This window comes from Vanellus vanellus (assembly GCF_965231255.1).
Source record: "Vanellus vanellus genome assembly, chromosome: 27".
Taxonomy (NCBI): domain Eukaryota; kingdom Metazoa; phylum Chordata; class Aves; order Charadriiformes; family Charadriidae; genus Vanellus; species Vanellus vanellus.
In genome coordinates this window covers 2,167,100-2,186,745 of record NC_138932.1, presented here as the reverse complement: position 1 = coordinate 2,186,745, position 19,646 = coordinate 2,167,100, and the positions used below count along the sequence as shown (strand labels likewise).

Genomic DNA, 19,646 nt, shown 5'->3' with positions numbered 1-19,646 from the left:
GCCAGGACCCCCATCGGTGGCCCAGGAACCTCACCACTAGCCAGGTCTCAGTGGTCACTAGCCAGGCCCTCCGTCGGTGGCCCAGGTTGCCCCCCCCCGGTGGCCAGGCCCTCCCCCGGTGCTCCGGGAGCCCCCGCGCAGCCCCCCCCCCCCCCCCCCCCCCCCCGGGCGGACAAAGGCGCTTTGTGCCGCGGCCCCGCGGAACCGGCCCCGGCCCGGGAACAGCGGGGCCTTGCGGGGGGGGCGGGGGGTGGGGGGGCACCCACGCTCCCACGGCCCCACAGCCCCGCGGCCGCGCACCCCCCCCCCCCACCCCCCCCGGTGCTCCCCGTAAGCGGCAGCATCGGGGCGGGCGCTGCCCCCCCGGAGGGTCCTGGGGGGGGGGGGGGAGGGGGGGGGAACGTGGGGGGTGTCACTGCGTGGGTGTGAGCCCACGGGTGGCACCAGCCCCGTGCGCGGCTCCGGCGGGTCCCCGTGTCACCCCACGCTCACACGCACAGGGATGCTCGGGGGGGGGGGGGGGGGTCGGGGCGCGGGAGGGGGATCCCCGCGGGTGGGCGCTGTTCTGACCGCGGGGGTGGGGGTGGGGTGGAGTGTCTGCCCGGTGCCGGTACCGGGGACCCCTCCCGGTGCCGGTGGCCGCGGGGGTCGTCGTCCCGTCCCGTCACCTCCCGCCCCCCCCCCCCCCCCCCCCCGTGGCCGGTAACGTGACCCGGTGCGGGACGGATCGTTTTCCACCCCATTAACCCCCGTCCCGCCCCCGGCGGCTCCTCCCCGCCCCGGGCCCCCTCCCCGGCCCCGCCAATCGGTGCCAGCCGGGCCCGGCGAGGCGGCCCGGGCCCGGGGAGGGGGGGGGGACATGCGGGGGGGGCCCGTCCCGTCCCGCCGCCGCCGGCCCCGCCGAGCCATAAAGCCCATGGGGAGCCGACGGCGGCCGGGCTGAGCGAGGCCGGGACCCCGGGCCCCCCCCCCCGAGCAAGGTAAGGGCGGCCGGGAGGGGGTCCCGGGGGTCTCCCGTCCCCCTCCGGGGCGCCCCGAGGGCTGCGGGCACCGGGCAGCGTCGCTGGACCCGGATCGGTCCCCGGCTCCCCGCAGCCTGCCGGTACCGGGACCCCGTAGCCCCACGTCCCCGCAGCGCCGCGTCCCCGTGTTTGTCCCCCATAGCCCCGTCCCCCGCAGCCCCACGTCCTTGTGTGCCCTATAGCACTGCATCCCCGTGTCCCCATCTCCCCACATCCCTGTGTCCCGTAAAGCCGTGTCCCACATCCCCGTGTCCCCATATACCCCCTCATCCCCGTATCCCCATGTCCCCGTGATCCCATATCCCCTTGACCCTGTGTCCCCGTATTCCCGTGTCCCCCATCCCCATGTCCCCGTGTCTCCATCTCCCCCTGTACCCCACGTCCCCATGTCCCCATCCTGCACATCCCCATGTCCCCGTGTCTCCATCTCCCCCTGTACCCCACGTCCCCATGTCCCCATCCTGCACATCCCCATGTCCCCGTGTCTCCATCTCCCCCTGTACCCCACGTCCCCATGTCCCCATCCTGCACATCCCCATGTCCCCGTGTCTCCATCTCCCCCTGTACCCCACGTCCCCATGTCCCCATCCTGCACATCCCCATGTCCCCGTGTCTCCATCTCCCCCTGTACCCCACGTCCCCATGTCCCCATCCTGCACATCCCCATGTCCCCGTGTCTCCATCTCCCCCTGTACCCCACGTCCCCATATCCCCATCCTGCACATCCCCATGTCCCCGTATCCCCCTGCCCCCATACCCCACGTCCCCCTGTCATGTATCCCCATGTCCCCGCTCCCTGTTGGTGTCCCCCTTCTCTCCCCAGCGCAGGGGGACCCAGAGGGACAGAGGATGGAGGGACACAGCAGCCCCCAGTGCTGCCCACCCCAGTCCCCGTCCCCGGGGCATCTCTGGGGTCACCTATCCCCGAGCCCCGAGATGTCCCCGCTGCCCTGGGGGAGGAGGCCTGAACCCCCAGAGATGGCCCCTTCCCCACCCCAGGAGGTGACCCCCAAATAGGGACACCCCCCCACACACACACCCTGCCGTGGTGACGGGGGGCACCCCAGCACCCCGCTCTTCCTGGGTGCCCCTCACTGGTGTAACGACGTCGGGTGGTCTCAGCCTGGCGCCGGGGGAGGGTAATCCCCCCCTGTGGGTTCGGGTGGGCAAGTGGGGACCCGCCGGGCACCGGGTTAGTGGCCCCAGCCGGGCTGCGGGTTAACCAGGCTGTGGGTTAACTGGGCTGCAGGTTAGTCCCACCGGGTTAGCCGGGCTGTGGGTTAGTGGGACCGCAGATTGGCGGCGCCGGGTTAGCCGGGCTGTGGGTTAGTGGGACCGCAGATTGGCGGCGCCGGGTTAGCCGGGCTGTGGGTTAGTCGTGCCGGATTAACCGGGGTGCGGATTAGCCGGGCCACAGATTAGCTACGCTGGATTAGTGGGGGCCACAGATTAGCCACGGTGGATTAGCCACACTGGTGTAACTGGGCTGCGGGTTAACTTGGGTGTGGGTTATCCCGTGTGTGGGTTATCCCGGGTGTGGGTTATCCCGGGTGTGGGTTACCCCGGGTGTGGGTTACCCCGGGTGTGGGTTAAACTGGGTATGGGTTACCCTGGGTGTGGGTTACCCTGGGTGTGGGTTATCCCAGCTGCGGGTTATCCCAGCTGCGGGTTATCCCAGCTGCAGGTTATCCCGGCTGCAGGTTATCCCGGCTGCGGGTTATCCCGGCTGCGGGGCAATCTGCCTGCGGATTAACCCAGCTGTGGGTTGCCCGGGCTGTGGGATAACCAGGCTGTGGGTTACCCCCGGTGTGGGTTAACTGGGCTGCGTGTTAGCCGGGGCTGTGAGCTGCCCAGGCGGCAGGTTAACGGGGCTGGGGGTTAATGAGGCTCTGGGTTAGCCGGACTGGGCTTTAATGGGGCTGGGGGTTAATGGGGTTAATGGGGCCGGTTGGAGGGGGCTGCGGTTACCAGCCCCGGTGCCGTGGTGGCTTCTCGGGTGGCTACAGAGGGCTGAGCCACACCGGCGCCGGCCGTCCCCGGGGAGCTGGGTGGCCGTGGGGACACCATGGGGATGTCCCGCCGCCAACCCACAGCCGCCCTTATCTGCCCCATTGACAGCACTGGCGCCACGGGGGTCCCGTGGGAGCCCCACGCCCGTGGGCCCACTGGACACACTGTGGGGGCATCTCGAAAAAGGGCCAAAATGGGCTTTTTTCACCCCAATCTGTGACCTCCGCCGATGGCTGATGAGGGTTGGGCAGCACTGGGCGGAGGAGGGGGGGGGAAATCACAAAAATCATAATTTCAGGGTCCCCTCAGAGCTGCGGGGGAGGATGGGGGTACCGATCGCCCCCATGGCTGGGGGTGGGGGTGGGGAGGGGGCTGCGTGTCCTACCCCCCCCCCCCCCGGGTGCGGTGGCAGCGTGAAGGATGCGGGGATGTTCCTCCCCTGGGGTCCCCGTCACCGGCCCCAAATTTGGGCTCAAACTGGGTCTGGCATCAATAAGGGGGTGACGAGGAGGATGGGGGGGTCCGCAGGACGAGGAGGGGGTGGCGGGGGGCACTCAGGCGGACCAGTGGCTCGGTGGCCGCCGGCGCAGCGGGGTGGGTGGCGGGGGGCCCCCCCGGGACCCCCGCCGGGGGCCGTGCTGGCGGCGGGGCGCGCAGGGCCCTGCATGCTAACGAAGGGCTTCGTCAAAGCGCCTTTGTGCCCCGCCAGCTCCATTGAGGCCTCTCCTCCATTGAGGCACAATGGCCCCACTGTCCCCGTCCCCGTCCCCGTCCCCCCCCTCTCTGTCATCCTCCCCCCCCCCCCCCCCGCCAGCCCCGCGCGGCCGCCCCACACCCCCATCCCCACGGGACCTGCCCCACGCCACGGCCCCCCACCCCCCCGACCCCTCCATGGGGATGGGGTCCCGTCCCGTCCCCAACCATTCCCAGTTGCCACCAGTACTGTGGAGCCACGTGCCCCAGTTTCGGGATTGGGGGGAGGGGGGGATGCCGCTGGCGGGGAGCCCTGCCATGGCTGGCACCGGGCGGGCACGGGAACGGTGCCCGGGCTGGTGGTGCCAGTGGGACGCGGCAAGGGGGTACGTGTCCCCGTGTCCCCCCCCATCCCACACCGGACCCCCCCCCTCAGGCAGGGCTGGACCCCTCGCCCTCACCCCCAGCATCGAGCATCCCCGGGGGGAAACCGAGGCACGGGGGCGAGGGGGGTTAATGGGTAACCGGCCGTGGCGGTGGCGGTGGCGGCTCTGCCCGCGGGCACCGTCCCCACGATGGGAACAAGCGCCGGCTTGTCACAACCCGTGTCCCGGCACGGGAGCCCGGCCGGGGGGCACGGGGGCACGCGGCCCCTGACGGGGGCTTTGATGGGACGCGGTGACCCCAAAAATGAGAGGGAGAGGGCGGAGACCCCAAAGAGGGGTGTGGGGACCCCAAGGAGGGGGGGGTTGGGAGCCCCCAGAAGCGGTGACGGTGACCCCGGAGTGCACAGAGACACCCCCCCCCCCCAAAAAAAAGGGGTGTGGGGACCCCAAAGGTGGACGCAGGGACCCTGGGGGGGATGGAAACCCCCCAAAGAGGGGAGCCTGCACCCCAAAGAGGGTGTGGGGACCCCGGAGAGGGGTGTGAGGACTTTGTGGGGGCGCAGGGACCGCCGTGTCCCCCCTGGGGACGTGCCGGTGCTGTCGCTGCCCGGTGTGGGCAGAGCTGTGGGGATCTGGTGGCTTTGGGGACACACTGTGGCTCTGGGGGACACATGGCACCTCTGGGGACACGCAGCAGCTCTGGGACAACACAGTGGCTCTGGGGACACGGTGGCAGGGATGGGGCGGGTCGGTGTCCCCGGTGCCACCGTCCCCTCTGCCTTTCACCAGGAGGGGACACGGCGCAGCCGGGACAGTGGCAGTGCCACCCGCGTCCCCCCGGCTTTGGCAGGCGCAGGGACACGGGGCTCCAAGGAGACCCCCCAGGGTGCCACCACGTCCCCGGTGTCCCCGGCGTCCCCGGCACGCTGCCCTGCCGCATCCGTGGCGGAAACCGTGGCGGGGCCAAACGCTGGCGTGGGCTGAAAGGTCTTTTCTGTGCCGGCGGCGGCGGTGGCCCGGGCTGGCAGGGGACAGGGACGGGGACGGGGACAGGGACGGAAACGCGCCTGGCGCTGCCACCGGCCATTTGTCCCTGTCACCTCCCATTCATCCCCCTTCCTCTTCCTCCCACCGGGCCAGGACGGCCGTGTCCCCTCCGCGGGGGGGCTGCCAGGGGACAGAGGGGACAGGGGTGGGTGCGGAGAGGGACAGACGGACGGACAGGTGGGTGGGAGGGTGTGTGAGTGGATGGACGGACGGACAAGCGTATGGCTGAGCCTCTGCAGGGGTGGACGGAGGGAAAAGGGATGGATGGAGGGACGGACAGGGGGATGGCTGGACAGATGGACATGTGCAGGGGTGGACAGACAGATGCGTACAGGGGTGGACAGACAGGAGCACGGATCTGGCACGCCTGGGTGGATGGGTGATGGTCGATGGATGGACGGACGGAAGGACGGCTGGGGAGATGGATTGAGGCTGGAGGGACAGACGGGTGGACAGAGGGACAGCGGGTGGGTGAGCAGAGGGGTGGGACACAGCACTGCCCTCGGGAGCACTGAGGAGGGGCGGGAGGGGGGTGTCCCCCCCATAGCTCCCACCCACCCATCTGCACCCCAGTGCACCCCCACGTCTATCTGCGTCCCCCCCCCCCATCCTTCCTCTCCGTCTGCCACCACTCAGCTCCATCCTCACCCCCCTCCATCCCCTCTGTCCCTCCACCCATCCCTCAGGTCCAGCCATTCCTTTGCTCATCCATCTGTCCGTCCAACCATCCACCCACCCATCCATCCTCCTTCTCCCTCCTCTCCATGCATCCATCATCCATCTTCTCCATCTGTCAATCTTCTCCATCCCTCTTCATCCATCCATCCCTCCATCCATCCATCCATCTTCTCCATCCATCCTTCTTCTCCATCCACCTTCCCACCTACCCCTTCTCTACATCCATCCATCTTCTCCATCCCTCTTCTCCATCCCTCCCTCCACCTTCTCAATCCATCCCTCCCTCCACCTTCTCAATCCATCCCTCCATCCACCTTCTCAATCCATCCCTCCATCCATCTTCTCCATTCCTCCATCCCTCTTCTCCATCCCTCTTCTCCATCCCTCTGCCCACTGATTCAGCAGTCCCACCCACCCTCCCCAGGACCCCCCTCCCGCAGGCAGCACCTCCTCACCTCCCCTCCCACCGCCTCTTCCAGATGACGTCAGCCACCAAGGTGTACTACAGCCAGACCACGCAGACAGACAGCCGCCCGCTCATCGGCTCGGGGCTGCGCCGGCGCCGGGTGATGACCAAGGATGGCCGCAGCAACGTGCGGATGGAGCACATCGCCGACAAGCGCTTCCTGTACCTCAAGGACCTGTGGACCACCTTCATCGACATGCAATGGCGCTACAAGCTGGTCCTCTTCTCCGCCACCTTTGCCGGCACCTGGTTTGCCTTCGGTGTCATCTGGTACCTGGTGGCCGTGGTCCACGGGGACCTGCTGGAGTTCGACCCACCGGCCAACCACACGCCGTGCGTCATGCAGGTGCACACCCTCACAGGCGCCTTCCTCTTCTCCCTGGAGTCCCAGACCACCATTGGCTACGGCTTCCGCTACATCAGCGAGGAGTGTCCCCTCGCCATCGTCCTGCTCATCACCCAGCTGGTCCTCACCACCATCATGGAGATCTTCATCACCGGCACCTTCCTGGCCAAGATCGCCCGGCCCAAGAAACGCGCCGAGACCATCAAGTTCAGCCAAAACGCGGTGGTGGCCCAGCACAACGGCAAGACCTGCCTGATGATCCGCGTGGCCAACATGCGCAAGAGCCTCCTCATCGGCTGCCAGGTGACGGGCAAGCTCCTCCAGACCCACCTCACCAAGGAGGGTGAGAGCGTCCGCCTCAACCAGGTCAACGTGGACTTCCAGGTGGACACCTCCTCCGACAGCCCCTTCCTCATCCTGCCCCTCACCTTCTACCACGTGGTGGACGACGCCAGCCCCTTCCGGGACATGGCCCTACGCACGGGCGAAGGCGACTTCGAGCTGGTGGTCATCCTCAGCGGCACCGTGGAGTCCACCAGCGCCACGTGCCAGGTGCGCACCTCCTACCTGCCCGAGGAGATCCTCTGGGGCTACGAGTTCACCCCGGCCATCTCCCTCTCGGCCAGCGGCAAGTACGTGGCCGACTTCAGCCTCTTCGACCAGGTGGTGAAGGTGGCGGTCCCCTGTTGTCTCCACGAGACCGTTCGGTTCGGGGACCCCGAGAAGATGAAGCTGGAGGAGTCCCTACGGGAGGCGGCGGAGCGGGAGCGGGAGGGAGCACCCCTGAGTGTCCGCATCAGCAATGTCTGAGCGCCCGCCAGGACGCCACCAACAGTGCCACCAGCCCTGGAGAACATCACCAGCCCCTGGAGGTGCCACCACTGCTGGAGGTGGTGCCACCAGCCCCGGAGATACCACCAGTCCCTGGAGGTGCCACCAGCCCCACAGATGCCACCAGCCCCGGAGATACCACCAGTCCTGGAGGTGCCACCACTGCTGGAGGTGCCACCAGCCCCAGAGATACCACCAGTCCTGGAGGCGCCACCAGCCCTTGGAGAGGCCACCGGCTCTTCCCCTCATCTTGTCATGCTGGGCCATTTCCCCCCTTCCTCGCGGCACAGGGCAGCTCCCTCGGGGACCTCCCAGGTGGTCACCCACCACCGGTGGGGTGTCATCCCCTGTCCCAACCCCCCGGGGACAGGGCTGTCCTCGTCCCCCCCCTCCCCTAATGCTCTGCTAACACCAGCCAGAGACCCCCGGCCCCGCTGCAGGACGCAATCCTGCCGGGAGATGCTGTCCCCGGGGAGGGGGGGACATGGCCACCTCCAGCCCCCCGGGGACCATTGGGGACACCGTTCCTCACCAGCCGGGAGCCCTCTCGCTGCCCGACGCCGCCCCGGTGCGCTGAGGCTGAGACCCGAGTCCGCTCGCTGCACATGTGGGCCGGGGAGAGCAGGAGGCTCCGACCTTGTGGGACCCCCCCCCCATCCCTGCGGACCCCCTCCCCAACCCCTCTGCACCCCCTTCGGCCCCCCCTACAACACCCAAACCCCTGCCACCCCCCCCCCCGGTTCACCACGCACTCAACAGGGGAAACTGAGGCAGGAGAAGCCCCTGAGCCCCCCCTGTTCTCCATCACCCCCCCCCAGAGCTGGGCCCTCCTCCCTGTGCTGCCCCCCCCCCCCCCCCCCCCCCAAAATGTGGGCTGCAGGGGGGTGGGGGGGACAACACACCCCGGGGCGTCACCGATAATCGGACACGGTGCCGTGTGTCCCCCCCCCCCGGGCCGGGCGGCCCCCCCAGCCCCGCTCGAGCCCGTCGCTGCTGCTAACGTAGAGCTCTGCTATTAACGCGCGGCCCCGGCTGCCCCCCCTCGCTGCGCTGAGGCCAGGAGATATACATACATATATATATATAGTACGACTAATCTATATATATATAAGGGGGAAGGAAGGTGTCCCGTGTCCGTCCCCCCCCCCCCCCGAAAGACTGGCTCGCCGAAGCCCTGCTGCCGCCGGGGTCTCGTCCCCGATTTGGGGGGAGAAAAGGCGAAGCAGTTACTAAATAAAGGTTACGTTGACGGTGGGGAAGGGCTCCGCTGCCTGCGCCGCGTCACCCTTGGGTCCCCATGTCCCCCTCAGCCCCCCAAAAGCAGGTGGGTGGGGGCGGAACCATCCCCTACACGTTGTGTCGTGTGTGTCCCCCCCAAAAAAAAAGGGCACCGGTACAAGGACACAGGTTTATTTGTTTCCAGCAGCCATTGGCCATGGGCTGGGTCCAGCCCCCCCCCCCCCAGTACGGGGGCAACTGGGACCAGTGGGTGGGTGGGACTGGTGCGCTCCCACCCCCCCAGGACAGCCAGGGGGGGTTACACCAGCCCCCACCGCTGCACCGTCCCCTCCGAGGACACGGCCGAGAAACCCCCCAGGGGACGCAGTGACGTCCCCAAAGGGCAGCAGGATCCGCGTCCTGCTGGGGACAAGGAGGGGGGGGGGGGACAGCAGACCTACACCCCCCACCCCCCCCAAAAACATCTGACGTGACTGCAAAGGCACCGGGTGACACTTAAAAAACAAAATAATAGTTAAAATCATGGCGTAGCTACAGTGATTCGGAGACATTTACAGAGTCGGTGGCGCGGGAGGAGCGTCACACCAGGAAGGACGACGTCTGCTTGAACTCTCCCTGTGGGGACAAGGGGGGGGACACGTTAACGGGTGGCGGGTGGTGGGGAAGGGGGTGGGAGGAGGACGTGGGGTGCCGTGGGGTGGGGGGGAGCACCCGGCTGGCTCTGCCACGGTCCCCAGGGAGAGCGGGTCACGGTCCCCGAGGAACGCGGCTTGCTCCGGGCAGGAGAGGGACAAGGGACGCTGGGGACAGGGATGGCACCTGTGAGCCCAGGGGGGGCACGGGGCTCACCCCCGGGGAGGTGACACGGCCGCGTGGCACCGTCACCGCCCGCGTCCCAGCCCGTACTCACTTCGCTGCGGTGCGAGGGTTGGCTGTAAATCACCTTCTTGCCGGCGGTGCTGCGGAAAGCAAAGGCGTTAGGAGAGGGCACCGCTGCCCGCCGTCCCCCTCGTCCCCACCCTGAGCGCCCGGTGACACCCGCGGCAGCGTCCCGGCCGGCGGGCAGGGGCTGGGGGGGAAGAGAGCACCCGTGCCCGCTGGCGGAGGAAGAGGAGGCAGCCGGGAGGAAGAGGAGGCAGCCGGGAGGAAGAGGAGGCAGCCGGGAGGAAGGCAGCAGCGTTACAGCTCCACTTACTCTTTTCTCTCTGAAATAAAAGAAACAGGAGAGGGGTTTTAGGAGGGGGGGAGGGGGGGCGCCACCGGGGTGGGCGACTCCCGTGGCGTCCGGCGCGGTACTCACTGCTGAAGAAGCCCCGTCTGTAGGCAAACCAGACGCCGAAGGCCACGAGCGCCAGCACCATCAGCAGCACCACGACCGCCGCTACGATGCCGCCGACGTTGACTTCACCTGGAAAGAGGCCAGCGGGAGGTGGGAGGGCGGCCGGACCGCGGCACCCCGCAGGAATCCCGGCCTGAAGGGGGGTCCCCGCTCCAAACCCAGCGCCAAGCGGGGCTGGCAGCGAAGCCGGACCCAGTTCGGAGGTGGATGGGATGCCCGGTCAGGTTTTACACGTCCCCAAGGGGCAGTTTTCCCCCTTCCCCCTCCACAGCCCCACGCCAATGGCTCACTCCAGCCCGGGCTGTGGGAGACCACACAGCAGGGTCATTAACAGCATCGCTAATTAACGCCTTTGAACCCAGAAGGGCGAAGGGGTGACGGCATCCCCTAAAAATATGACCCACGCCGGATGCAGCCCGGGTAGAGCCTGGGAAAGCCCCACGCTGGGGTGGGGGGGGGGACACGCGGCACCGGTCTCTGCCGCCGTTCCTTACTGGCTTCCATGCGGAAAACGTCCGATTTTTGGGGGGAGCCCACGTTGTTCATGGCCTCACAGTAGTAGTCACCGGTGTCGAAGCCACTCAGGGGCTCGAAGATCTAGAGGGGAGCGGGGAGATGAGAGCAGGGCTGGGGAGAAAGCTCAGGGGAGGGATCCCAAATTTAGAACCCCCGGTGCTCACCAGCTCCCCCGTGTCGGCGTTCAGGGTGTAGGAGGAGTTTCGGAAGGTGGGGCTGGTTTTGGGGTCGGCGGGCATGAGCATGCTGTCCTTGTACCAGCGGAAGGTGGGGGGCGGCGAGCCGTCCGTCTCGGTGCAGCGCAGCACGGCCTTGCTGCCGATGGTGGCCGAGGTGGGGATGTGGGCCACCGGTTTGGAGGGGGGCACTGCAGGAGAACGCGGCGGCGGGGCTGGCACGGCACGGCACGGCGCGGCACACGCCGGGGAGGGGGACAGGGTGCAGCCCCCCCCACCCCCACCCCCGGGGCTGGCTGTCCCCCCGCCGACGGTGGGGTCAGCCGAGCGGGGAGGGTGCGGCGGGGGCAGCCGTACCTTGGACGATGAGGTTGACTTCCGATTTGGCGATCTGGCCGCCGTCCCCCACCACCTCGCAGATGTACTTCCCCGTGTCCTCCCGCGTCACCGTGCTGAAGTGGATGGTGGTGGGCGAGAACTGGACCCGGTTCTTGTAGGGTTCTGCCGGGAGAGAGGAGAAGGGGCTGGGAACGTCCAACGGAAGGACTGACCGGTGCGGTGCCACGAGCCGGGGGGGTTCCCCGGGGACGTACCTGTCAGCTCTCCCCCGTAGTAGAAGAGGACGAGCGAAGAGCCCTTCTGGAATTTCCACTCGATGCGGGGGCTCCTCCAGCCGGACCAATACGCCGAGCAGGGGATGTCGGCGGCTGCCGGGGGACAGCGATGCTGCGGGCACGTGCCGCCACACCAGAGTGGCACCGCGCTCGCGTCCTGCGGTGGGTGGCAATCCAAACCGGGAACCCCCAAACCTTCCCCAGTGCAGCCCCACACGGAAAATCCCCCCTCAGCCTCCGCCGCCGCAGCCTCTGGGGGCCCGGGGACTTCGGGGCAAACCCCATTTGCAGCACCAGAGGTGCCGGGGGACGCGGTTCGGCCATGCCCCCCCCAGGATAACGGGGTGGGGGGGACCGAGCTGGGCACTCACGCTTGTTTTCGGGCACTTCTTTGGTCTCGGAGGTGACCTGCGCTCCCGCTGCGGACGCTGTGGGGGGAAAGGACACGGCTGAGAAATCCGAGGGGGACCCCAGCGATGGGATACGGGGCGCAAGGGGAGGCTGCGGCCGGGTCGGGGAGGTCAGCGGGAGCCCCGGGGCAGCGGTGACGGTATGTTGTGGCGCTGCGTGCGGCATGTCGCGGGTCCAGGAGCCGGAAAATCCCGTCCTGCCTGCTTCGGGCGCTGCCCGGGCTGTGGCGTCACCTCCCGCCCTGCCCGGTTTCTGCCTGGTTTCGCAGGAAACCGGCCAGGGCGTTTCGCAACTCCCTGCCCTCTGCGCACACACGCACAGACGCCCCCGCGTCCCCCGCACGCGCCTCGTCACGGCCCGCACACGCGTGTCCTCCTGCCCTTCCCCCGTGGCGGTGGCACCACGGGCTGTGCCGTCGGTCCCGGCCGTGTCCCTCGTCCTCGAAGCTGGCGTTTCCTGGCGCAGCTGCTCCGGCTCCCGGTTTTGGGCCGGGGGGAAGGCGGCGATGCCGGAGGGTTAATCACACCGTGGGGGAAGGTGACGGGGAACTGGCACGGCCTTGTCCCCGACCCACCCGCACCTTTGCACCCCGAACCGCTGCCGAGCGAAACCCAGGCGGGTGGTGGCAGAAACAGCAATTTTGGGGTGAAACCGGGCAGGAACGGGGCATCTGGTGTCCCCAGGCACAGAGTGCTTCCCCGGTGCCAGCGCGGTGGCACGGCGCTGGCCGGGAACGCCATCGGACCCCCATCGTGGCTGTGTCTTGAACCACACTGCGGCTCAGGGAGGAGGGGAGAAGGATTTGGGGTTTGTTTGGGTGGATTTGGGACAGAAATGGCACAAAGGTGACATCCCGAGGGACCAGCCCGGGGGCAGCCGGAGCGGGACGGGGTCCCTGGGGTGGGTGTTGCCGCCAGGACAAGGGTGCTGCTGGCTGCGGGTTCAAATCAGCCCGGATCGGGTTAATCCCATCCCGCTCCAGGATTGTTCCAGCACAATGGTGGGGACGTCACAGCGGGGACAGGAAGGCCACCACAGGAAGGCCACCGCCGGCCCAGCCCGCTCGCCGGTGACAAACCCCAAAACTTTGGCCTTTGGGAGTGGCGGCGGCGCGACACCGGCTACTCATTAACCCGGGGCACGGGGGGGGGGAGGGGGGGGGCACATGTCACCCACTGATGCCACCGCCGTGGGGGGAGCGGGACAGGGACACCCCCCGCCACGGGGGACTCCCACAGCCGTGGAAGGGGATGTTTGGCCACGGCGGTTTTCCGGCCCCGGGAAGTGCGTCCGGACCCGCACCCCCCGGTACCCCGAGCCCCCCCCCCCCCCCCCTTCCCGTTACCGGCTGTTGGTGAGAAGGCAATACCGGGAACGCCCCGGTGCCCGGACGGTTCCTGCCCCCCCCCCAGGACCTTTGGGGGGTCGCGGGGCTGTCGTTCCCCCCCCCAGTGGGGTGACCCGGGCGGTGCACCCACAAACCCAAACATAAACCGTAAATAACGGGGCGGCGGCGGCCCCAGGACCGGGGTGCCGGGCATTACCGGAGCTTCCCCAGGGCGGGGGGGGGGGGGGGGGGGGGGGGTCCGGCGGGCAGCGCCGGGTTATTAATAGCCCGTTATCGCGGTGTGTATGGCGGCACCGGGGCCCCGCCGTGACCTCCCCCCACCCGGTACAACCGGGACTCCCGTGAGCGGGGAGGGTGGATGGCACACGGTCGTGGCACCGGGGGAGCCGCCGCCTGGTACCGGGGCCCCTCCCGGGCAACCCACCGCCGTCCCCGGGGACCATCTCCGCCCCAGGCGGCAACACCGCGAACCCCCGGTACCGGTACCGCCCCGGGGGACCCCCCGCTACCCCTCCGGTACCGGCACCGCCCCGCTCCCACCCGGACCCGCTCCCCTCCGGGCGATCCGCTGCCACCCCCCAACGGGGACCCTACCGCCCCTCCCGGTACCGGCGGCGCCCCGGGCACCGGCCGCCCCATTGTTCGGGCACCTCGCGGCCGGTCGGCCGCCCCCCCCCACACCCTGCCGCCCCGTCCCGCCCCTCCCGGACACTCACCGACCGCCGCCCCGAGCAGCAGCAGCAGCAGGACCCGGGGCTGGGGCCCGCGGCCGCCCCGCCGCTCCGCTCCCGCCATGGCCGCCGCCGCCGCACTGCGCGCCCCCGCCAGCACCAGGTGCGGCCCCGCCCCGCCCCGCCCAGGTGGGGCCCGCCCCCCTCGGGACCGCCCCCCCGGGGCCCGGCCAACCCGGCTACGCCCCTCCGCCAGGTGCTTGGGAGCCCCGCCCCTTCGCCGGCTCCATTGGCTGCGCTGACTGTCTCGTCAAGGAGAGGGGCGCGCCCCCTCCCCGTGACTGGTTGGCTCGGCCCCGCAGCTCCGCCATGATTGGCTGAGGTGAAGGGGCCGCGCGAGCGACAGGTGTGGAGAGGGCGAGGCCTACCGGCCAATCAGAGAGAGCGCTTTAACTTCTGGCCAATGGGTGCGCTCTGAGTCCCTCGTGGCGGCCCCCAGGCGGAGACCCGGACGTTGCCATAGCGACGGGGCCTGCGGCCGCCTCGGGCCCCTCACGTCTCCCAGTGCCCCCAGTAACCGCGTGTGCCCCCAGGGCCCTTCCGGTACCTTCTAGTACCCTCCCAGAGCTCCCAGTACCCTCCCAGTACCCACCAGGGTCCCCCCAGCACCTTCCAGTGCCCTCCCAGTGCTCCCAGCAACCTCACAGTACCCTCTCAGTGCCCCCCCACTGCTCCCAGTACTTTCCAGAGCCCTCCCAGTACCCTCCAATGCTCCCAGTGCCCTCCCAGTACCCTCCCACTACCTTCCAGCACCCTCCAGTGCCCTCCCAGTACACCCCACACTCCCATTCCTGGCGGTCCCACAGAGCCGTCGCAACGCAGTGATGTCACACTGTGACCTCATGGCCCAGTGACACCGGTTCCCATCCCAGGGGACACGTGAGGGGGTCCTGGGGGGGGGGGGGGGGAAACGTGTCCGTGGGAGCCCCCACCCCAGCGCCCGCGGCTCCCCGGGGCACACAGGGGGGTCCCCGTGTGTGTGTCCCATACCTGAGGATACCACAAGGTGGGGACAGATTTGGGGTCCCCAAGAGCCCCCCCTCAAGGGCCTGGGGGTCCCCAGGGTGCAGGGAGGGGGAGGGGAGTAAACTGTAGGACCTGGAAAAACAAATCACTATTTTTATTTATTTTCGCTTTTTAAATTCAGAGAGTTTTAAAAAAAAGTCTGGCCGGGCCGGGCCAGCCGCAGCGGGCAGGGAGAAGGGGGGGCTCGTGGCCCCCCAGGACCCCCGTGGCCGCCCGGGGCCAGCAGGGACATGGTTTGGGGTGGTGGTGGTGGGGAGACGCTGCGGCCCCCCGGGAGGGGACGGTCCCCTGGGGAGGGGGTGTCCCGAGGGGGGGAGGGGGGAGGGGGGGGCCGGGAGCCCGAGGCAGTGCTGGGGGGCAGCGGGGGCCGGCGCCCGCCGGGCCGAGAGCGAGTGCACGAAGCGCGGAGAGGGGGGGACGGGACACGGGACAGGGAGGTGAGAGAGGGGCAGGGGGGCACGGTGACACCTTTTTTGGGGGGGGGAAGGGGGGGGGAATGGGTTGGGATCGGGGCTGGGGGGGACACACAAACCAAACGGGAGGGTCCTCATGTCACGCCGGGGAGGTGCTCGCTGTTGGGGGGGAGGGGGGGGGGTTAGGTGCGAGGTTGGGGTCAGGGGTGTGTGTGTCACTCCCCCGTCCCCGTCCACCCCACGGGGTCCCCGTCCCCGCCGTCCCCGTCAGTGGCTGTCGTTCTTGATGACGATCTCCACGCCGTGCTGGCGGAGCTGCGCCCGCAGGATCAGGTTCTTGTTCTTCAGATCCTCCACCTGGAACAGGGTCCGGGGGGGAAAATAGGGAGTGAGGGCCAGCGGAGACCCCCCTGCACCCCAGAGGACATCCCTGTTCCCCCCCAAGCCCCCCCTCTGCCACGTCACCTGCTGCCGCAAGACCTCGTTGTCCATCTGGAGCTGGTCGAGGCCCTGCAGCTCCTCGGAGAGGCGGTGGTTGCTCTGCCGCAGCTCCTGGATGTAGTCGCAGGCTTTGGAGAGGATCCCACCTTTGCTCTGGGTGGGGGCAACGGGAAGAGTTGGGTGAGTGGAGGGCACTGGACACCCCCCCCCCCGCGCCTTTCCCTCATCCCGTGGAGGGTCTCCTACCTGCCCCGATTTGGTGTTCTCCATGGAGCAGTCGGGGATGATCTTGGAGAGCTGCACGATCCAGTTGTTGATCTTGTCCCTGCGCCGGCGCTCCACTGGGAGGAGAAGGAGGGGGAGAAAGGAGGAGGGGGAGTCAGCACCATTCTGAGACCCCTAGTGGGGTGTCCCCCCCACCCATCCCCAAACCAGCACCCTCCTGGCTGGTGTTGGGGGTCTCCATCCCGAACCGCGCTGAGCCCAGCACCCCCGGGGAAGGGCAGGAGCAACGCACAGGGGCGGATCTTGCCCTGTTTTGTCCCCCCCAGCACCCAAACAGCTCTGCTCCCCCCCCCAGCCCAGGCAGACGAGGATGGGAGTCAATTTTGGGGTCAAACCAGCCCAATGCCCGGGTTTTGGTGGCTTGGAGAAGTTGTTTTTGAAAGCAAAAGAAGGAGGATCATGCCTGGCGCTTCCACCCGAGCTGGGGGCTCTCCCCAGACACCGTCCCCCCCTCTGGGCTGGAGGGGGACCTCACCCTCCCCAAGGTTTGAGCTGCTAATTACAGCTCTCCCAAAAAAATGTCTGACCCTTAACAGAGCTTTGCAGTATGTCCTGAGTTTTCCCATCTAAGAGGTGGGAACGGACAGTGTGAAGCCAGGGATGGCCCCACTCCTCACACCACTACACCCCACAGTGCCCACCGCCCCTCACCGAGAGCCGGATGACCCCCCCTGCCCTGTCGCTGGTACCTTCGTTGTGTTGCGCCCGGCGCTTCTCGTCCCGGGTGGCCCGCGGCGCCTCCGACTTCCTGGGGGGAGAGCGGCAGCGTTGGTCCCAGCGCCACCGGCAGGGATCCGGCCGTGTCCCACCATCCCCACGCTGGCACGGGGGGTGACCAAGCCCGCTGCCGGAAGCACCAGAGCATCCCCCCCTCTTTGCTTGTGGGGGTCTCTGCGTCGGCACAGCTGTGACACCCCTGTGCCCGGGGGGAGCCGGGGAGGGGTCTGGTACTCACGGGGAGTAGGGGTGGGCGCGAGGGACGATGGACCTCTGCGTTCCGCCCTGCAGCACCTCCTGGGGTGACATCATCACGAAGAATTGCCCTGAACAGCCCAAAAGGAGAGGGGGGGGTCAGGCGGGGAGCACCCCAATACACCCCGAAGGGACTGTGACCACACGGGGGGGATCTGAGGGACCGGGATGTGACACCCCCCTCCTGCCATGGCCATACCTGTGGGGGTGGGCTGCCCCAGGAGGGCCTCCGAGTTCTGCGTGGTGACAACAGCGGTGGCCGTGGTCCCTGCACCGGCGGAGGTGCTGGTGTCGGCCACGGCCGTGGTGGGGAAATAGGTGTAGTGAGTCTCAGTGGCCGTGGCCTCCGTCTCCACCGCATCCTCGCTGGTGAAGGCGCCCTGGATGACAGCCTGGAGGGGAGGGACGACAGTGGGTGCCACAGTAGGGGTGGGGACGCCAAGGACGGCTCTGCTCCCACGTGGCACCGGCACCCACCTGTGTCATGGACTGGGCGGCAGGATAGCCACTGATGGCACTGGTGCCCTCCGTCTGTCCGTCCAGCTGTCCGTCTGCCACTTGGATCACCCTGTACATCACCTGCCCAAAGAGCCGCGGCTGCAGGGACGGGCGGCCAAGCAGCAGCTCAGCCCACCCAATGCCAACCCCAGCGTCTGGACACGCGGGATCCGGCTACGGCACTCCTCCTCCCACTCCGACGGGGCCAAAACCCCCCCAGAATCCTCCCCCGCCCCCAAACCCGTGGGTGCTGCATACCTGCGTCCCGCCGTTCTCTGTGCGAAAGACATACTTGATGTTGGGGTCGGGGAAAGTGGCGGCGGACTGGATGCTGGCAATGGCGACGCTGGTGGGATCCTCACCTGTGGCCACTGCACCTTAAGGCAAGAAGGGAGGGGAAGGGAAAGCCCATGACGGGGACGGGGCGAGGGGTCTCGTGCTGTGGAAGGGAGCTCAGAGATGTCCCCCTTCTCCCAGGACAGGGTCTGGTGTTAGCCCGGCACACGCCCCCAGCCACATGATGCCCGACGCCGGAGCTAAACCGGGCACAATCGGGGCTTGGGGGCTTCCTGCCAGCGCAGCCTGAGTCCCCCCACTGCCCGGATGGGGGGTCCTCACTCACCTTCCTGGATTTGCACCGTTCCCTCTTCCGTCTCAGCTGCTTTCTGCTGCCTGGCAAGGCGAGGGGAGGCGGGTGAGGGGCTGGGGGATCCCTCTGCCATCCCGGAGCTGGGACCACCTGGATGCCACCCAGTCCCCTCGCCAGCCCCAGCCCCGCTGTCAGCCAGTCCGGCCCCCGTTATCGGGGGCGGGGGAAAAAGGTGGGATTTGGGGAGGGTCGGATTGGGGAGGGGGCCGCTGGCACTCACCCCTTCATCGCTCCGCTCCGTCAGGCATCAGCGGGGCAGTCGCAGAGGAGCCTCCGGCCTTCACAGCCCTGTGTGGAGCAGCGGCAGCTTAGGGACAAGCCCCGGCCTTCCTCCTCCTCCTCCTCATCACTGGCTCCGGCTCTGCGCCGGAGCGGGACTGACGCCAGCCCCGGCAGGGACACCTCCCCACTGTCACCGGGACGCCAGGGCGGGGGGCAAAGCCACCGCGGTGACACCGAAGACGGGAGGTAGCCCGGCCTCACGTCGGCCGCTGCCGGCCGGTCACCGGCCACCGGGCCTTGGCCACCAGCCACTGCGGCCTTGGCCACCGTTTTCGGGCCTTGGCCACCGTTTTCGGGCCTCCCCTGTTTCGCTTTCGCATCTCGGGTGACACAGCTGTCCCCAAAGCCACCGCCAACCCTCAGTGGGTGACGGTTTTGGGTCCGCTTCATCGCTTCATGCCGGACCCCCCCCTCCGGTGACCCCGCTCCGCCCCCCACCTCCCCCCCCCCCCCCGCGCCTTTGTCACCGCTCAGGGAACCGGGAACGGGGGGGGGGGAGGCGACGGGGGACACCGGCACCGGGCCCTGCTCGGCGCCGCCCCCGCTCCAAATCCTCCCGGGGGGGGTCAGCCCCATGTCACCCCCCACCCCGGTCACGGCCCCGGTTGTGTCGTTCCCCCCCCCGCCCCGAGCCGGTGAGGGAAAAGGGGGTGTCAGGTTGCGGGTAGGGGGGTGACAGGCCCGGGGGGGCTCCGCGGTGGCCCGGCAGGGGGTGACAGGCCCGGGGGGGCCGCGCCGCGGTGGCGGGGAAAGGGGAAGGGGGGGGGGACCCGCACCCCGCCGGGGGTAGCGGCGGACGGGCCCGGGGGGCCGCGGGAGGGCTCGCAACCACCGCCGGCGGGCGGGGGCGGCCCCGCGGGGAGCGGGGAAGGGGTTGGGGGGTGTCGGCCCGTCCCGGCCCGTCCCGTCCCCGCCGTTACCTCGCCGCGCCGGGCCGCCCTGCGCGCGCTCGGCCCCTTGTCTCGCCATGGAGCCCCGCACATGCGCAGGGCGCCGCCGCGCCGCCATGTCGGGTGCGGGCGGAAGCCGGTCCCGCATCCGCCCTCCCCCTTCCCCGACACACACACACGCACACACACATTCGCTCCCTCCCCCCGCCCCCCCCTCAAACCCATCCGCCATCTTGGGCCGGGGCGGCCGCGTAGCGCAACGCAACCGCCGCCATCTCGGCGCCGGGCACAGCCTCCCCGCCCCTCCCCGCCGGCGCCATCTCGCTGCGTGACCACC

General features: G+C 69.0%; 3 protein-coding genes across 5 annotated transcripts; 1 reads left to right on the top strand and 2 right to left on the bottom strand.

The window, feature by feature from the left end:
* Nucleotides 1-6,315: 6,315 nt before the first annotated feature.
* On the top strand, nt 6,316-7,458 carry KCNJ10 (potassium inwardly rectifying channel subfamily J member 10; the record flags this gene model as incomplete). Its single annotated transcript, XM_082496029.1, has 1 exon — nt 6,316-7,458. One exon carries the CDS (start codon nt 6,316-6,318, stop codon nt 7,456-7,458), a length of 1,143 nt encoding a protein of 380 aa, XP_082352155.1.
* A 1,423-nt stretch (nt 7,459-8,881) lies between these two features.
* F11R (F11 receptor) lies at nt 8,882-13,959 on the bottom strand. Its single transcript, XM_082496015.1, is given in 10 exon segments — nt 8,882-9,333; nt 9,629-9,684; nt 9,686-9,695; nt 9,699-10,126; nt 10,552-10,654; nt 10,738-10,940; nt 11,107-11,250; nt 11,343-11,456; nt 11,735-11,791; nt 13,839-13,959. Coding segments are annotated over 10 exon segments (1,230 nt in total). The 5' UTR covers nt 13,918-13,959; the 3' UTR covers nt 8,882-9,297.
* Nucleotides 13,960-14,958: 999 nt separating this feature from the next.
* USF1 (upstream transcription factor 1) lies at nt 14,959-19,430 on the bottom strand. 3 transcript variants are annotated; one of them, XM_082495955.1, is made up of 11 exons: nt 19,340-19,430; nt 18,358-18,425; nt 18,111-18,160; nt 17,747-17,865; nt 17,468-17,569; nt 17,190-17,382; nt 16,974-17,061; nt 16,708-16,766; nt 15,980-16,074; nt 15,758-15,886; nt 14,959-15,649 (listed from the first exon to the last, which is right to left on the bottom strand). In XM_082495955.1, the coding sequence occupies exons 2-11, from the start codon at nt 18,363-18,365 to the stop codon at nt 15,560-15,562; spliced, it is 933 nt and encodes a 310-aa protein (XP_082352081.1). In that variant the 5' UTR covers nt 18,366-18,425; nt 19,340-19,430; the 3' UTR covers nt 14,959-15,559. The 3 variants fall into 3 exon arrangements, with proteins under 3 accessions (XP_082352081.1, XP_082352082.1, XP_082352080.1); XM_082495956.1 differs by having other exon boundaries at nt 17,747-17,859; XM_082495954.1 differs by having other exon boundaries at nt 15,758-16,074.
* Nucleotides 19,431-19,646: the final 216 nt, after the last annotated feature.